The sequence below is a fragment of the Eretmochelys imbricata genome, chromosome 27 (assembly GCF_965152235.1).
Source record: "Eretmochelys imbricata isolate rEreImb1 chromosome 27, rEreImb1.hap1, whole genome shotgun sequence".
Taxonomy (NCBI): Eukaryota; Metazoa; Chordata; order Testudines; family Cheloniidae; genus Eretmochelys; species Eretmochelys imbricata.
In genome coordinates, this window is record NC_135598.1 from 14,659,962 (window position 1) to 14,677,196 (window position 17,235).

The 17,235-nt window shown below is 50.8% G+C and overlaps 1 protein-coding gene across 1 annotated transcript in view; it reads right to left on the reverse strand.

Moving 5' to 3' along the window:
- ZNF385C (zinc finger protein 385C) overlaps positions 1-17,235 on the reverse strand; it is a 123,306-nt gene that overhangs the window by 21,988 nt on the left and 84,083 nt on the right. The window contains exon 2 of the mRNA XM_077806482.1: positions 11,807-11,949. Within this exon, the coding sequence (XP_077662608.1) occupies positions 11,807-11,949 (143 nt within the window). The remainder of the gene's footprint in view (positions 1-11,806; positions 11,950-17,235) is intronic.

Below are 17,235 nucleotides of genomic sequence, written 5' to 3' on the forward strand. Positions count from 1 at the left end.
CATTAACCCTTTGTTTGCTGTTAATCAGTGAATAAAATTCACCCCCATGCAAGGCCAGCAGAAGACCTAAGCACTACAGGGTTTACACAGCACCTGTACCTTGTGCTTTGCCCTCTGCACTGCAGTGAATCTCACCCTCGTGACAACACGTCACTCTCCTCACAATGAGGTGTCGTTGTGACATCCTACGAGATGCAGACCCACCGACTGGGGTGGAGCTCAGAACAAGGAACCCTGAAAATTCCCTCTCTGATGCCTAGTCAGCTGCCCAGCCCACAGCTAACGTATTCGCTGGGCCGCCAATTTTGGGAGCACTTCGACAGGTTGCTGCCATCGGGATCTAGGCTGAATTGCTCACATGCCAGGAACAATGTACAGGGAGGGGAATCCCCCCAGATGTGCTCTGGGCCAGCTCACAATCTCTCTGTGCTTCAGGTCCCTATCTGTAAAGTGGGGGTAGTGACCCTTTCCCCCCCTTGTCTGACTTGTCTATTTAGCTCCTAAGTACTTTGGGGCAGGCACTGGCTCCCTCTACGGGTAAGGAAAGCGCCTAGCACCAGCCAATCTCCATTGGGGCCTGCACTATAAGAAGTCATTTACTTTTCATGCTGTATCAAACTATTATCACAATTATTCGGTAACATTTTTTTATTGGCCGAGGAATCCCCTCGCCCCTGGTATTCCACAGGGCGCTTGCTCTGCACAGAACTAGAACAACTCCGGCTATTTGTAATGGGCTGTGTCTTTCTGAGACGATTCATCAAAGGGCAGAGGTTCTGAGATGAGGCAGGTGCACACAGACCAACGACAGCCCCCAGTGGGTCTGTCTCTCCCTGACGCTCAGCGTCATTTTATTCCTCAGCCGGCGTGGTAAACTTATTCGAAAGCCATAATTGTTTTAAGCAAAATGCAAAAGGGGGAAAAATAAGAATAATCTCTTTGTTGGAGTGACACTGTAATCTATAATGCAAGGATTGTTCCGCTACCTGGAGGCATAGGAAGATTATCTTATCTGTGTCCTGCTGTCAGAGGAACCTTGGGTTTTTAGGCGATCGTATTTCTCTGCAAAGCTATTTAGTCGCAGAGACAGGTGCATCAGTCTTCAGGGCACATGCCTGGACAACAGAGCCATTATCAAGACCCCAAATTCCATTCCAGGAGTGAACAGAATGGTAACATCGAGTGATTAATGAAGTGCCTGTTTGCGATGAAATTTTACTCACTTATCTGGAATATAAATGAAGAGGCATTTGGGTTGTGATGGGGGAACCAGAGGCCTCTAGCGATGACAAAGACGCGGCTCCACCTCTGACAACGAACATTGCCGTGCGCTCACAGCAGCACCCCCACAGTGCAAACAAGGAGGAATCTCTCTCCTCCGTGCAGTGCTGCATCAAGGTGCTGTGTCCACACTGTTCCCTTGCCGGAATGGCCCCCCAGCATTTTAACTGGTAGCTGCCACTCTTCTGCATTTAAGGAGCTCATCCCCCATGTCTAGCAGCTCAGGAGAGAGCCAAGAACTGGAGATGTCAGGAGGAAGGTGGAGTGGAATTTACAGATCTAAGAAGATGCCATGGGTGGGAAGTTCAGGAAGGTAGCAGATATTTCTTGGGTTTGGTGGTTCTAGGCAGCAGTGCCCATAATTAACTCAGGGAGGAAGGATGGGCTTGGGTTGAGGCATTGGACTGGGACTCCTGAGCTCTGAGTTCCCTGCCATTGATTAGGCAATTCACAGAACCTCTCTCTGCCCCAGTTCTTCAGCTGGAAAAATGTAATAATCCTTCCACTGCCTGGTCCAGTAGGACTGCGAGCTCCTGAGGGCAGGGCCCGTCTCTCACGATGGGGCTGTGCGGCACCCAGCCCCAGGGGGCCCTGATCTCAGTTGGAGGCTCTAGCTGCTACCATGAGAACCACAAATCACAGCCGAGGATTTCACAGACATTTAGGCGCGTCCCAGGAATGCGACACACGCCCTGGAAAAATGTCACACCCTCAGAGCCATGTTTAGGTCGGCCCGACCCCTTCTGTAAAGGTGGCTGGGTCAGCAGAAGGATTCTCTAGCTTCCTCGGAAAGGCAGATTCACTCCAGGGGTGGAAAAACCCCTTCTGTAGGAAAAGCCTGCGCTACACCGGCCCAGCTGCAGAGACAGTACCGAAGTGACGGAGTCGAGACATGGCCTCAAGATCTTCCACCAGTAGAAAAGGTTGGCTCCAAAAGCATGCATGTGCGAGCGCACAAGTGTGCCTGCCGGCCCTGTACTGGCTGGCGGAAAATGGGGAATATTTAAGAGACTGTGAATGAAACGGATTCTTCCCTCCCATCACTTTAACATGCCCATATGAGAGTGTAACATCCAAGCCTCTGTTAGACACGGACCGGACCTAGACACAGTTCGGAGGTTCTTACTAGGGTGGCTGAAATATACCTAGTTTTTTGTGAAGTTTTTTGTGTTTTTCTTTAGAGAGAAGCAAAATATTGTTATTCCAGGGGAAGTTTTTTGCTGTTATATTCCATTTTTCCATTGAAACGTAACCCAAAATTTGTTGCTGTCGCTCTTCCCCCCCTTTCCACTCCTTTTTTCACTGGAAAAGCAGAAATACGGGAAAACTGAAAACAGGACACTAAATTTTTAAAATTCAGATCAAAATTTTTTGTTTCATTCTGATGAAAAATAGGAACATTTTGAACAAGCCAAGCATTTGCACAGAAAATTTTTGAATTGTTCAAAATGCCATTGTTTGGAGGGGAAAAACACCACAACCTTTTAATGACAAAAGTTCAGCCAGCTGCAGGCATCACACATATGTCCTGCCATATGTATGCAAGGAGGGATGGTTTTGTGGTTAAGGCTCCAAACTGGGCACCAGGACTCCTGGGTTCTATTCCCAGCTCTTCCACTGATCTGCTGCAAGTCAGTTCCTCTATCTGTGCCTCAGTTTCCCCCACTGTAAAATGGGGATAGTGACACTGCCCTGCCTCAGAGAAGAGCTGAGCTGTGGAAATTCATCAATGCCTGATAGATACATGGAGACTTGGGGCCGGAAGGTGGGCAAATGATTATTATTTTTATTATAAAAGTACCAGATTTTGATGCCTGGTCAAGCTTTGGGCCAGACTCCCAGTGGGTTTAAATGGGCATTTTTCCATCGACTCCAACAGAGCTACACTCATTGAGACCAGCAGAGCAGCTGAGAGACAGGCTCTGCGGGCACTTGTTAAAGATTGTTCAACTATTTAAATCAGATGGATTAATAGCAAAGGGGGAAAAAATCCAACCCATGGGGAGAACAGATCTGATTTGCTCTTTATTACTACACTGAACCTTCTGAGGGGGTGGTGATGAGAATGCGGGCTCCACACCACAGAGACAAAAGGGTACTAGACAATTTGGTATTTTAATGATCAAGGATCCTTGATGCTACGTGCTAGAGGTTTACACGCCTATTAATTAACGCTAAATTACAGCCTCTCAGAAAGCTTCACTTTCCATTTTGGACTCTTCCTATAAAGTATCCTCCATTAATGTCAAAACCACAGGACATTTTAACTGTCCAATCAATTTTTATTCAGTTCATATTCTCTTTAATTGCGCTAGTCCATCATGAATTCATTCAGCATCTGGGGATGTGCCCTAGCTGCCTCTCTAACCCTTTGAAGCCCCAGTCTGCAGCCATGAAGGGGCAATTAAAGAAAAGTTACCCCTTCCCCAGATGGATTTTTAAACTACTTGTTTAAGGAGATGAAACGGACGGCCCGTTTCCCAGCAGATTGGGTCTTCACACTGTTCTACAACCACTTCATCATCATGCTCTTTTCTGGTGTCTTCCCATCACGTGATCTTCTGCCCTCACTGGCTGGGTTCTTTCAGAGTAACAGAGGAGTGGCACATCCCAAAGTCATTACTTCACATTCCCAGACATCTTTGGGGAAGCCACAGGGCTCTTGGCAGCTCTGAGTATCGGCTGGACAACAGATATTCGCCTGAGCTTTCCGTTCCATTCCTTAAGACACACAGTCTCCTACACGTCCCACCAGGTAACTCCCTGCCTCACTGGATCTATGTCATATGAGACATGACTAATAAATGACCCTGCAGTAAAGTTCTGTTACACAGAGGCACTAGGGGGTAGGACTCTTGGGTTCCACTCCCAGTTCTGACAATGATTTCCTATGTGTCCCGGGGCAAGTCACTTGCAAAATCTGCTCTTGTGCAGAAGAGCCCAGTGTGGATTACTTACAGCCAGGTTAAAGGAGCCTGAACACGCCTTGTACTGTGCAGGGAGCTGGATTTCAGAGGAGATAAGCACCCACAACTGCCACTGATACCAGCTGCGGCTACTCAGGACCGCTCCAGATCAGACCTGTTAACCCCTTGGCTTTGGACTGCCCCATCTGTAGAATGGTGGCAACAACATCCAGGCTCCTGTGGGTACTTAAGAGTTTGTTAAGTGGTTTGATTCATAGATCGCTAGATTGCAAGGCCGGATCATTGGGATCATCTAGTCTGGCCCCAGAACATCCCCAGACTAATCCCTAGAGCAGAGCTTTCAGAAAAACAGCTACTCTTGATTTAAAAACGGACAGTGACGGAGGATCCTCCACGACCCCTGGGTCGTTACTCTCACTGTTCAAATTTTCAGCATTACTTTCAGTCTGAATTTGTCTAGTTTCAACTCGCAGCCATTGGATCACGTTAGACCTTCCTCTGCTAGAGTGACAAGCCCATTATTACTTATTTGTTCCCCAGATAGGTGCTTATAGACGGTAATCAACTCACCCCTCTTTGTTCAGGTACATAGACTGAGCTCTTTGAGTCTATCGCTGTAAGGCAGGTTTTCTTATTCTCATGGCGCTTTTCTGACCCCTCTCCAATTTATCAACCTCCTTCTCGAATCGTGGGCACCAGAACTGGACACAGGGTTCCAGCAGCGGTCGCACCAGTGCTGAACACAGAGGTTAAATAACCTCTCTCCACCCAGCCAACATTCACCTGGTTATGCATCCCAGGATCGCATTAGCTCTTTTGAGCACTCCAGCACACGGAGCTCTTAAGTTTGAGGCTCCTAGGGGTGGCTTCCTCTCCTCTCCCTGCTGGCAAGTACCTCTGAGCGCTGTGCGTTCACTGGCTGCTGCTCCCATCACCATTCATCTGTAGGGAGTAACACCTGTAGGGAAGGTGTTCCCACACGACCCGTCATCTCTAATGTGGGGCTCACGGCAAGAACCCATTCTGCCCCTGCACCGGGCCCGGGGAGCAGCGCTGAACTGGCTAACTCCAAAGGGAAAACATGCTTGGGGCAAGGGAGCTTCCACCCCGTTTCAAGAGACCTTGTTTCCAGACATGAAGTTTGGAAAGCGCGGCATGAAACCACTGCCTCGGCCATCCCTGCAGCCGCTGCCACGTCCCATCCAACGCTGAGTGAGATCAGACCCAACTGATGTCTCTTGCCAGCTCATTTAATTGTTCTGGACACAGAGATGCAAAGATTTCCCAGAATGCCGGGACACAGGTCCTGCTCTCGGGTTACATGAAGCTGTTTGCAGCAGTAAGTCCCATATGTACGATGGGATGCCATCTGTCCCTTCCCTCTATCGACTTACACTAGTCACATGGCCTCCAGTACTGAGGCTCTGAGCATTTCACAATCTGTTATACGCATTGATCCTCCCCAACCCTCCTGTGAGGCAGGGCAGTGCTGGTCATCCTCATTTTACAGATGGGGGACTGAGGGACTAGTCCAGGGAACTGGACCTGGCCTCGCACTCTAACCACTGGGCCATCCCCACCGTTCGACTCCTTCACAACAATAAACACTTAACTCACATCTAGCGCTATCACTTCGCTGTGCTCCTTCGCTCACCCGTGCAACGCCCTGGGGAAGCAGGCCGGCCAGAATGATCCCCATGTCACAGATGGAGAAACTGAGGTACAGAGAAGTAAAGTGACTTCCCTCCTCAGAGTCAGAGCTGGGAAGTGAACCCAGGAGTCTTGGCTCATAGACCCCTGGAACAACGCTCCACTCTACAGCCAAGAATTATTGCAGCTGCAGATGCTGAGGATTTCATAGCTGTTTCACCCCTCACCATTTCTTGTATTCAAAAGTCAAATCTAATGTTGAGTTTTGAAAAGGCGTTCGGCAGTGGGCCATGCAGTGCATAGCTGTTCTGTGGAGCCGGTCTGCTCCAGTCACCCGCCTGCACTGCAGATATCGAATGACACTCTGTCTCTACATCTTTGTTCCATCAGGCAGATCGGCAGAGAACTGTGTTTTTAGCACACAGAGAACTTTGCTAGAAGCACAAAACGACTCCTTTCGGTGGGTGATGCTGAATGGTTCCGACACTTTGATGCCACCTGAGAATTCTTGTGCTTCTACTTAAAAAAAACTTTCTTCCAACTTCTGCAGCCACAGACATTGGACTGGAAAAGCCCTGGCATAACCCTGGCTAGTCTCCTCCCACAGATGAGTGCTGGATTGTACCCCCTACAGTCTATTCTCTGTGGCACCAAGAACACCTTTGGAAAAGTAAAATGTGACACGATGTACTTGTCCTGGCCTATGCTAAATACAGCTCTGCTGAAGGATTTCTGCATTGAGAGCGTACGTACCAATTCCCAGGGCTCAGGAGTGTCTGGTCTGACGCGATTTTCATTTACAGATTCCAGCAGAATTAATTGGAATGCATCAGGAGTCTTCTGTCCCCATCTCCAGAGAGAACTCACATGAAAGCAGAGAGGCGATTCTGGGTACAGTGCATCCAGAGAGCAAATGTCTCTGCTTTATAGTCAATTCCTATTGACTCAAATTACTCAATTTATCCCCGGGATGTTCCTCTTGATATAAATAGAGATCTCCTCGTTGAACTTCCTGCCAGCCACCGAGGTCAGAAATGGGAATTCAAAGGGACAGCGTCAGTTTGGACTGTGCCTTCTGGTATTGTGGTTTTGCAAGACACTGTTAGATTTTGGGGAACTCAATGCAGTCACAGCCAGAGAGTGCCTCCTGAACACGATCCGCTGTCTCTTTATTATACTGGGTTTTTGCTCTAAGGAGCAAGAGCGCACAGCTCGGCAGGATTTGCTTTGCTCCACAGTAGAACATCTGCTGGGTTCATGAGAGTCTTGTGACCTGCCCAGCATGCAAAGGATTCAGCTCTGCGGTAACAAGCAACTCTCCCTCGATGCTGTTCCAGTGGGGTGGGGGTGACTATTACAGAACATTTCCTGGGCCGGAGCAGGAGCAGGGCCAGCACATGGGCTTGGGGTCAGAAGGTGCAAGTTCACTGACACGGGTGGAGTTGCTCTCTCCTTGCACCAACTCTGAATATGACCCAGCGTAGCTAGAAATCTGAAATCTAAAGGACGAACAGCTTTTCTTTCTTCCCTTAGTGTATACTTGAGGCTCAGCAGCCAGATGGACTCGCTGAGCTGTCGGCATGGCAGATTAGATGGGAAAGGGAGATAAGGGAACACCAGGCTGACTTCCCCTGGTGCAACGAAGCAATAAATGGAGCTGGAGTCCAGCTGCCCTCCAAGAAAAGGCCTTTGCTGTCATCCTCTGTAAAGCCACCTGCCTAGATGGGGCCTCTGAACTTTCTGCCCCCCCCCGTCGGTGCTTCATCCCCCACTTCCTCCGTGTGGCCAAATTCCTCCTTATTCCTGCTGCGACCAGGACCTGCCTCAACTCCTGCAATGCCAGCCTGAGGGCTTCATCAGATGCTGCTCTGCAGCTGGGACGTCTCAGCCACTCCAGGAAGCCAGGCCGGTTCCAAACGTAGGTCCTGTCGCTCCACTCGCTTCCTCAACCTCCCCCACACATGGAGGGAGCGGGGCTGTTTAAGGGCAGCCCAAGGAGGAGGTAACAAGGATCCCCCCTGCCTGGCCCAAGGACTATCACATTGGACGCTTCCACACGGAAGCAGCTGAAGTCTGTGACACCTTCTGTCAGGCCCGGAGGAGCAGATTACTCAATAGGGGTCTACGCTCCCTGCAGCGGACACGTCTGGTCCGGGTAAGCAGTAACTGCAGGAGGCATGGAAGCCATCCCATGTGCTGCGGCAGCACTAGGCTGACGCGCCACTTAAATCCCACGTAAGGGCTCGAGCCTGCGAGGTGCTGGGCAGAAAACTGCTCCAAGTTCAGGGTATGCTTAAGAGCTTTGCTGGATCGAGGCCAGAATGCACCGCACCTCCCGGGATCCAGCCTGGAGGATCTCGTAGGCCCTGTGCTGAGTCTCTGCACTGGCATGAACCTGACCCAGAAAAGGGCTGAAAATCACTTTAAATCTGACCCCTGCCCAAGCTGAAGGCTCAGCCTTGCTGAGCCGGGAACCCGGCTGCCGTTTCTGCTGCACTCTCCGGTAGGCCTGCTCCAGAGGCTAGCTCCTTCCTCCCTGGAACAATTTCCTCCTGCTGGATGGCGCAGAAGATTTTCCACCATTCTGTTCTGTAGTGAGTACGGTGCTGGGTCCGGGGGTGAGCTGAGGTCCCTGCAGCCTGGACTCCTCGTTGCACAGAGGAGGGACAAAGCAGGCGGAGAGAGGGCGTGCTCCTGCTAGTCCTGATCCCTGCCTCGGAGAGACCCTCTCCAAAGGGCCAGGGGAGCTGAGTCACTACAGCCCCATCAGCCACAGGTCAGGTGGGAACGACTTTCACCAACTCCCAGCCAGGGCTGGATTTGAACGGGTCCCCCAGTGCTGTAAGATTTCCATTGAGCGCAGACAGCTTTATCACAAGTTCCCACTGTGCTTAGAGCTACTTACGCCCTTCTCCCTCAACCTACTCCTGGCAGGACTCGCGTGAAAACATCTTGGGGTCAGAAGCAGAACTGATCATGAGTCCTTGTTTCCCCCGGAGGCTCTGCAGACTTTCAACGAGACCAGGAAAGCCCCTGCACAAATACGCACACACACGGCAAATTGCTCAAGAGCTTAGTGTGATCCTATCTCAGCCAGTCCGGAACAGATCTCTGCTGAGCGAAGGGACCTCGCAGAGGTGAGCCCACCACCAAAGACCTTCCTGCCAGAAGGGCAGTGGAATGTCACCGGCTCATGCTGCAGGCGGAGATGGTGTTTCAAGCAAACACAGGGGAAAGGAATTTTCAAAAGTTTCATTTAAAAACAAAACAACAACATGACAACAGGACACATGCCTGGGGGAGGTGGGAGGGCCAGCCAAGGAGCATAAGGAACAGACCGGGTCAGTTTAGCTGCTGGCTCTGATTGCTCAGAAAAGGAACATGGGCAAAAATGGCTGTTAATAGCATCAGCAAAACCATCTTCTACTGTAACCCGGCATTCTAGCCCCGGAGAGAGAGGGGCTAAAGCTGGGATTTTAAGGAGTCCATGGGAGTTTGGGGCTTGAATCCCAAAGTTAGTGGGAGTTGGGAGCCTACCCCCCCACCCCCCACATCTTTGAAAATCTTCCCCTAAATAAGCAGCAATAATCACCTGCACTTCCATAGCATAGAAGTAAAGTAATTTACAAGAGGACGGTCAGTGTCGCCCCCTCTGCCTAGGAGAGGGGGAATGAGGCACAGTGAGGTTCAGAATCCACTCGTGTTCTCAAAATCAGAGGCCTAAAGGTGCTTAAGTAGCCACACGAGTGCAGCTTCATTTTCAGCTGTGCTGAGCACTCAGAGCTCCCGGGGAAGTGAAGATTTCAGTGAGTAACTTTAATAGGTTACACAGCCCGAAGGAACCACTGTGATGATCTAGTCTGACCTCCTGCATAGCACGGGACAGAGCACAGCCCTGGAGTCATTCCCCTTTTGGCCGACATGTTTGCAAAGTTTGGTCTAACTGACTTGCCCATGTTCACCCAGCAAACCGGGGCAGAGTCCGGAACAGATCTCAGGTCTTCTGTCTCTGTACTCAGCCCATTAGACCACAACGTTTCCTCTTCAAAGAGGTGATTCACCAAGTCTTTGTATTTCTAACGTCTACTATTCCATCAAGTCAGAGATGTGAAAGACCTACTAGGACAGGTCAAGTCCGTCTCCCAGCAAGTCAGGACAGAGTCTCCAATGGAGGATGCAAAATTGGGATTGGCTCTCTTTCATGCTGTCCTCCAAGCACCATCGACTCACTTTCTCAGCTGCCCTATGGGCGTCCATTCACATGCTGCATCCCCATTGAATCCTATGGGCCACCACTGCAAACACCAGTCCAGATTCTTCCTTACAGCTGGCTGGCAAATTATTTCCACCCCCCCGAAAAGTTTTAATGAAAAAATAATAATAGTTTTTGACAAAAAAAATGTGTAATTGAAAATTTTCATATGAAATCCAAAAATTTAAAACCAACCTTGTGCTGGGAGGGTGCGGGGAGAGAAATGTGAAAATCTCCATTTAGTTGAAAAAGCCATTTTCCAATGGAAAAAAGGTTTAAATGGAAATTTTTTGCAACCAGCTACCGGAAGAGGCCCCTGAAATTCCCTGATGGTTAAGGGGCAAAGGAGGAGGAGATTAGAAGCCTGAGACATTATTATATAAGTATCACATAACCAAGGCCAGGGCTCGCCTGCAGATTGACCTTGACATTAGTAAGCTAACAAGAGACATTATGCAATGAGCAAAGCAGGACTGACAACAAAACCTGGATAGATGACAGCTGACGGATTCCTTGTACCCTTAGATGCTCTTTTCTGTGTTTAAACTCATAAAATTACTCTCCAAAGCTACTTTATTGCGATTGATTCTGGGAGCAAAACCCAATTGATTTTGGTCGAAATGAAGCATTTTAAAAACGTCTGTTTATAATAGAGATGAATGGAGCCTTGTGGGATTGATCTCGGCTGCATCCCTGTTTCAAAAGATGTGTGTCTCTTTGGTCAGCGTCAGAGCCCGCCTCCCTCTGCAGCAATGACCCACTGAGCGCTCTCATCCAGAGTTTTGCAAATGTGCGACCCTTCCGGCTAAGAGTGACACGTGCACAAACTGGCGGGGGCAGTGTCTCGCTCAGAAGACCCCTTTGGCAACCCAGGAAATTAGCGGGCTGGTGCGGAGAGCGGTGAACCTGTGATTGGTAGCGAACAGAACAATAAGGGCTCTGCACGAGAAGGGATTTACAGGACGATGGGATTAATGAGAACAAGGCAGCCTGGCTCAGTGGGTAGGGCACTGAGTTGGGACACAGGAGATCTGGGTTCTGTCCCCTGCTCTGCCATTAATGTGCTCTGTGACCGTGAACAAGTCATGCTGCCTGTTGCCCTTTCTGGGACCCATTCAATACCATCTGGCACAGAACTTTGCCAGTCACGGGTAAAGGCAAACGGGCACCTTCGGCCTGGGCACCCAGGTATCTGATTCAGCCAAGTGTGTATTCATGTGGGGGTCAGGCTTTCACAAGGGTCCAGCTCCCATTGCTCTTGGCAGGAGCTGCTGGACTGTCAATGTGGCCCAAACTGTGGGAGTTTAGTGCTTCTGAAAACAGCTGGTGCCCAGAGGCCAAACCCTGCCGGGAAGGGAGCCCAGCTCCCTCCAAAGCCAGATTCCCAGCATCTCCCAGGAGTGATGCCCTGAGTCCATCTGTGCTCACCTAGAGCGACTGGCATCATGGCCCAACGAACAGTTATTCCCTGGCCAACGTGCTCCTTTTCACCACACCCTCATTTTTGGAATATTCCTTCCCCACTCCCTGAACATGGGAAGCACTTGACGGGGTTACGTTGTGAGCAGGGACGGGTTGTCTGTCCTTGCTGGCATCCCGCCCCCCCCCGCACCCGTGGGCTGCTGTGTTTCAGATGCGGAAGCACGGATCTTCCCCATTCCAGCCTGAAAGGTCTTTGAGCCCCGCAATAACTCACCGTGTTGAAGTTGGGGAACAGGTTGAGCGGGGACGTCCCATTGAGTCTAAAGGTCAGGAAGTGCTTGATGTCCAGTGGCGGGTGTAGGGGTCGCCCAGGAATAGACAGCGATGCTAGGAGGGGGCTGCTGTGCCCAGATGGTCCTACACAGCGAGGGAAGGAGACATAACGTTGAGATTTTTCTTAATTAAATCACCTGGAAAAGGGCAAATGCAGATTCTGAAACTTTGAATTAAAATGGTGTTTTGGCGTTTTGTTTTAAATACATGAAATTACATGATACTGACATGAAGAGGGAATTTTTGTGCCTTGAATTGGTTCAAAGTGTCCCACAGGGAAACGGAAACATTTCAAACCATGGTCTTTTTGTTTTAAGTTTCTCATGTTAAAATCCCAGTTTTCCCACCTAGCTCTAGTAACCTTCACAGTGCCCACCGAGAAATCCTGGGGCCTCTCCCCCTCCAAGGGGATTCTGAGTAGGCACAGGGGAGTGCTCTCGCAGACCCTGTGCAGGCTGGGGCCTCTGATTGTAGGCTGCTTGGGGCGGGGACCTGGACTTCTTTTGAGTCTTATCCAACTCCGAGCACACGGACACTTAAAACTCTAGAGCCAACACGGTAAGAAAAGCAATGGAGATGCAGAGGCAGTAGCTAGACTCGCGAGTCACAGGGGAGGAGGGAGGTATATGTCCCCTGGCTAGGAGGTTATGCTAAGATTGTCAAAGGAGTTTGACTTCCAGTGGGTTTTGAATGCCTCATCTGAGCTTTAGGCACTGGGGAACAGCCTCAGTTCTCCTCCGCCACTAGCTAGGGTTAGAAATACAGCTGATGGTGTGCACCTGCTGCCTGTCCCCACCAGCCCTCCCTGATGGGTTATTAGCGTCCATAATAGAAACAGCCACATCCCGAGCCCCACGAACCAGCTCCCCAGGCTGCTGCACGCCCTCCCCAGCAAATTAACGGTGAGCACTGGTGTGTGATCTAAAAATAATCTAAAGTAAATAAAAATTTTTTTGTAGGAACTGGGGAAAACCGAATAGGTTCTAAGCAGCCAGAGGCTCTTCTGGAACCTGAGCAGAAACTGGATTTCAATAACCAGATCTGAGCTGAAAGACGAATGTCACATGGCATCAAAATCAAAGTCACTGCCCCTCACCCATCGAATCTGCTTTTCCTCCCTTTGCTTCGCCTGCTACTTTCGTTCCTTTACAGCAGCTGTAAGGCGGAGGTTCTGAGTGCAGCTTAAGGCACAGTGCACGGGACCTCCCCATGCCACCCTGGTGGGAGGCTTTGCTGTGAATACAGCTGGAGCAGGGCTGGTAATTCCACTTATTCCTTGTGTGGCTGCTCAGCCCAGAGAGCACCTGGGTTTGAGCACGAAAGGGGAAGGGGCGTGAAGACTTTAAGGAGCCCGGATTTCCAAACTCTGTGCAGATGAGCTAAGGGAACCGACCCCAGGAGTTATGGACAACTGATGTAACAGAGCTGCTGGGCCTGAGCCTCAGTGCCGTGGCTGCTGTGCTGGGGGCATGGGCTGAGATGACATCTTCCCGCCCTCTGCCCTAGCTGCTGTAAGTCAGAGCAGCGTCAGGGCTGCTCTAACATCGCTCTGCTTCCCTGGAGGCCCGATAACAGCGATCACACAGTTCTCTCCTGCCACGTCCCTGAGCTGCGCCCTAGGCCAGCGGTGGGGAGCAGGGCAGATGTACAGCCCTGATGCCACCAGGGGAGTCCCCCTGTGCAGAGATGATTCTCAGGCCCCCTCTTTGCAAGGTCCCTTCAAACACCCGAGCTGCTCTGGCAGCAAAGAGGGGTCACATCGTTAGCCAGGATCCGGCTCCCTGATGCCAAGGGGTGAGGCGGGCAGGGCTTGGTCAAAGCAACCTGGGAACTTCACTCTCCTAAACACACAGGGGGCCCCTCCAGGCTCAGTGCTGGGGAGTCCCTTGGGCAAAGCGTTCCCCGCAGGGTGTGGAGCCAGGCCAAGGCACCCCGCCCCACATACACCCCCCACCTATGGGGCTGTGTGGGGAGCCCTTTGCACCTTGGACAGGATCCCTGCTCTGGTCCCACATGGTCCAGTGTGGGAGAAGAGGAGGTTGGCAGAGACACATTCAAGTGAGTTCAGGGGCCCTCGGTGAAGGGGCTGAGGCCTCCGTTCCAGGCTATCAGCTGGAAGAGCCGCTGCAGAGGGGCTGCAGGGGAGCCCCCCGAGACTGCACAGCCAGTCTGGACACGGCAGGAGAGGATGCCACCCTCCAAGCTGAGCAGGGATGCCCATTCAGCCCTATTCTGAACATCTGCACAGGCTCCTGGGAGTGCTGGCTCTTTGGGTGGAGCTTATTTTGTGGGCAGAGCTTGGAAGAACACTGTCGCTCTCCCCATTCGACCCCTGGGTGGGGATTAGGAAGAAATTTCCCCTTTTGGGCAGGTCACTCCATAACCGCCCAGCAGGGGATCTTGCACCTTCCTCTCCCCAGCTGGTGCCGGCCACTGTCAGAGAGCAGGGACTGAAGTGACTGGACCATGGACCTGTTCCGCTATGGAAATTCCCATGTGCCCATCTTGCTTATCAAGGAATAAGTGCCCACTGACCCTCTCGGCAGGAAAGCACAGCATCTACCTTTCCCCTTCAGGGTTAGTTTATTTTAGGCCTCCTGTCTCCAATGCTTCTTGGACGATAACTTTGAAAACTCCTCAGCTGATGAAGGCATGCTGGCTTGTTACCGTGGAGTGCTACGTTTATTGTTGCCATAAACCCCACCGTTCACTGCAGAAGTGAAAACGTTACGAGCGCTGTCCTGCCCCGCGTGCTCGCTGAGATACAGCGAATCAAGCTGGCTGCATCGTCCCCGGGCCGGGCCGCAGATAACTAGAGCGGAGGCAGGAGCTGACAACCAGCTTTAAATCACACAAAGACGCTCAGAGAGTTCAGAGACATTCCAATATAACAAGACACATTTCTGTTCTAAAGAGATTCCAGTGGCTTTAAATGAATCTCCAGAATCACAGCCATGCCATTAACAGAGCCATACAATGAGCTTGGCACGGCTGCTGTATTTGCATAACAGCAGAACTACGACTGACAGCATGGAAGCTCATCAGAAGCTTAACAGTGGGGTCTGGACGAGGTCTTATCTTTGCAGCTCTGCCTGCGAAAAGTCTGGTCCTTCCAGAGAAAGGAGGTGGGTTTTGAACACCGCGTTCAGCTCTGGTCGCCCCATTTCAAAGAAGACGCATTGGGCTACTTCTCCAACCTGTAAGGCCGCGGAGAAGCTCTGGGCCTGCTACAGGAACACAAACCTTTTCCCTCACCCGAAAGAAATGTGACGGAGCAGAACGTGCGGTAACTAGACCACTACCCCCCACCCCATGTTCTCATAGAGCACGGCTCATCCACTGATCTCCAAGCGCTTTCCGGAGGAGGCAGTAACGCTATCCCCATTTTACAGCTGGGAAAAACACAGGCACAAAGACATGAAACGCTTCACCCGAGGTTCCCCAGCAGGCTAGCACGCGAGCTGGGAACAAGACCCACATCTCTACCCACTGCCTCTCCATTATTACTGGGACGGCAGCAGGCGCGGGGGCGCTCCTCAAAGGCACAAGTGGCAGCGAGGCATTTAAATCTCATTGGTGAGATCCTGGCCCCGGTGAAATTAACGGCAAAACACCCATTGACTTCAGCCGGGCCAGGATTTCACTTGTGTCTTTCGTACTCCCCCTCCAGAGTCACTTCAGACCCGAAGACTCCACTCCAGCATCCCATGCCTGTTCAGAGACGCACTTAAGCATGTGCCTAATTGTTCTGCCAAACCAGGGCCTTCACCTGACACCGGCCGTTCTTTCCATGTATTTCAGATTCCTCACTGGCAACAGCCTGGCGTATCGGGGAGCCAAGAGGAAAATCTGAAATTCCAAGTTCGCAAGATTGTTGAATTTCAGAATAAAAAGCGTGACACACTGGCCCTCCAGGCAAAAGTGACCTCTTTCTGGGAGAATGCACATATTCATTTCTTTCTCTTTATAGGCGCTATCCCTGAGTCAGTTCTAACTCCAGGGTAAAAATTACAGTTTGCTTCATCAGGCGTGCATTGATCGAATTAATTCCAAAGTCACCCAGGAGGGAAATCTGGGAAACAGCTTAAAAATAAACAAACAAATAAATAAATAAATGGAAAGGAGAGAAGAAAAAGGCAAAACCCAGCAAAAAATGGGTGAATGGCACATAATGAACGTTCTGGGGCGTGAAACGGTATTTCTGCATCGCATCGTCTGAGCTGGCGTGGCACAGCATCCGGCCGGATCGGTGCCCCCTAGGGAGGCCCCCGCATCCCACCCTTTTACATGCTATTATAATACTAGACCAGAAAGCAGCATCAGTGTGACTGGATTCGGGACTGGGCTGCGAGGGCATCTGCTCACCTTTGTCTGTAAACTTCGAAATGGTTTTTTTTCTGCTTTGTTGTTTGTAAAGAACGTTGACATTCACCTGGTGAGGAATGATGCCGGTGAATTGGCTCTGCCTCTGTCGATGGTTAACGAGCTAATCAGTGACTGCAGCTCTGCAGCGCTGGTGAAACGTGGCGGCTGGTAGCTCGGCGCCCCTGACGTGTGGGGCCGGGAGCGTCGTTATTGCCACAAGAAGAGTGCTCGTAACTAAGCTACAGACAGTCGCATGGTTTGGTGGGGACAATTTTCAGAAAAGAACTCCCTGGGAAAACCCACAGTAACAGGCACGTTCTGTCTGCGAGCAATAACGACGGGCAACACTTACGTTTGTGCTGAACCTTAAGCCTGGGCTTCAGTGCTTGGCTGAATCAGGGACTTGGTTCTCGTTTCCCGGAGGGGGACTGGGACCTAGGTGATTCTTAGTACACTAGACCTACCCTAGATCAAGACCTCATTGTGCTGGGTGTGATACAAATACATACGAGATTGTCCCTCACCCTCGAGCTGTCCAAGGCAGACAAACAGTGGGAGAAAAGCTGAGTATGAATATTCTTATCCCCATTTTGCAGAGCTGGGAACTGAGCCACACAGAGTTAAGGGACTTGTCCAAGGTCACACAGCAAGACTGTGGCAGAGCTAGGAACAGACTCCAGACTTCCTCCCCGATCTCAGTGCAGCATCTTCCACACAAGATTCTCTGTCTCTCCCCTTGAGTCTGTCAGGCTGATCAACAGGCCATATTACTCATGCTGCACAGAGCAGTGTTATCTAGTGGTTAGAGCACAGTGGTTTGAGCCAGGACTCTTGGTTTCTTCTACCTGCTCTGCCACTGACTTGCTCTGTGTCCTTGGGTAAGTCACGTCACCTCTCCGAGCCTCAGTTTCCCTAACTGCCCAGAGGGGATTATTAGAGGCATTCAGATACTGTCCTGTGGTGACAAGTGGGGTATAAATGCAGCTGGAGAAAAGGACAGACAGA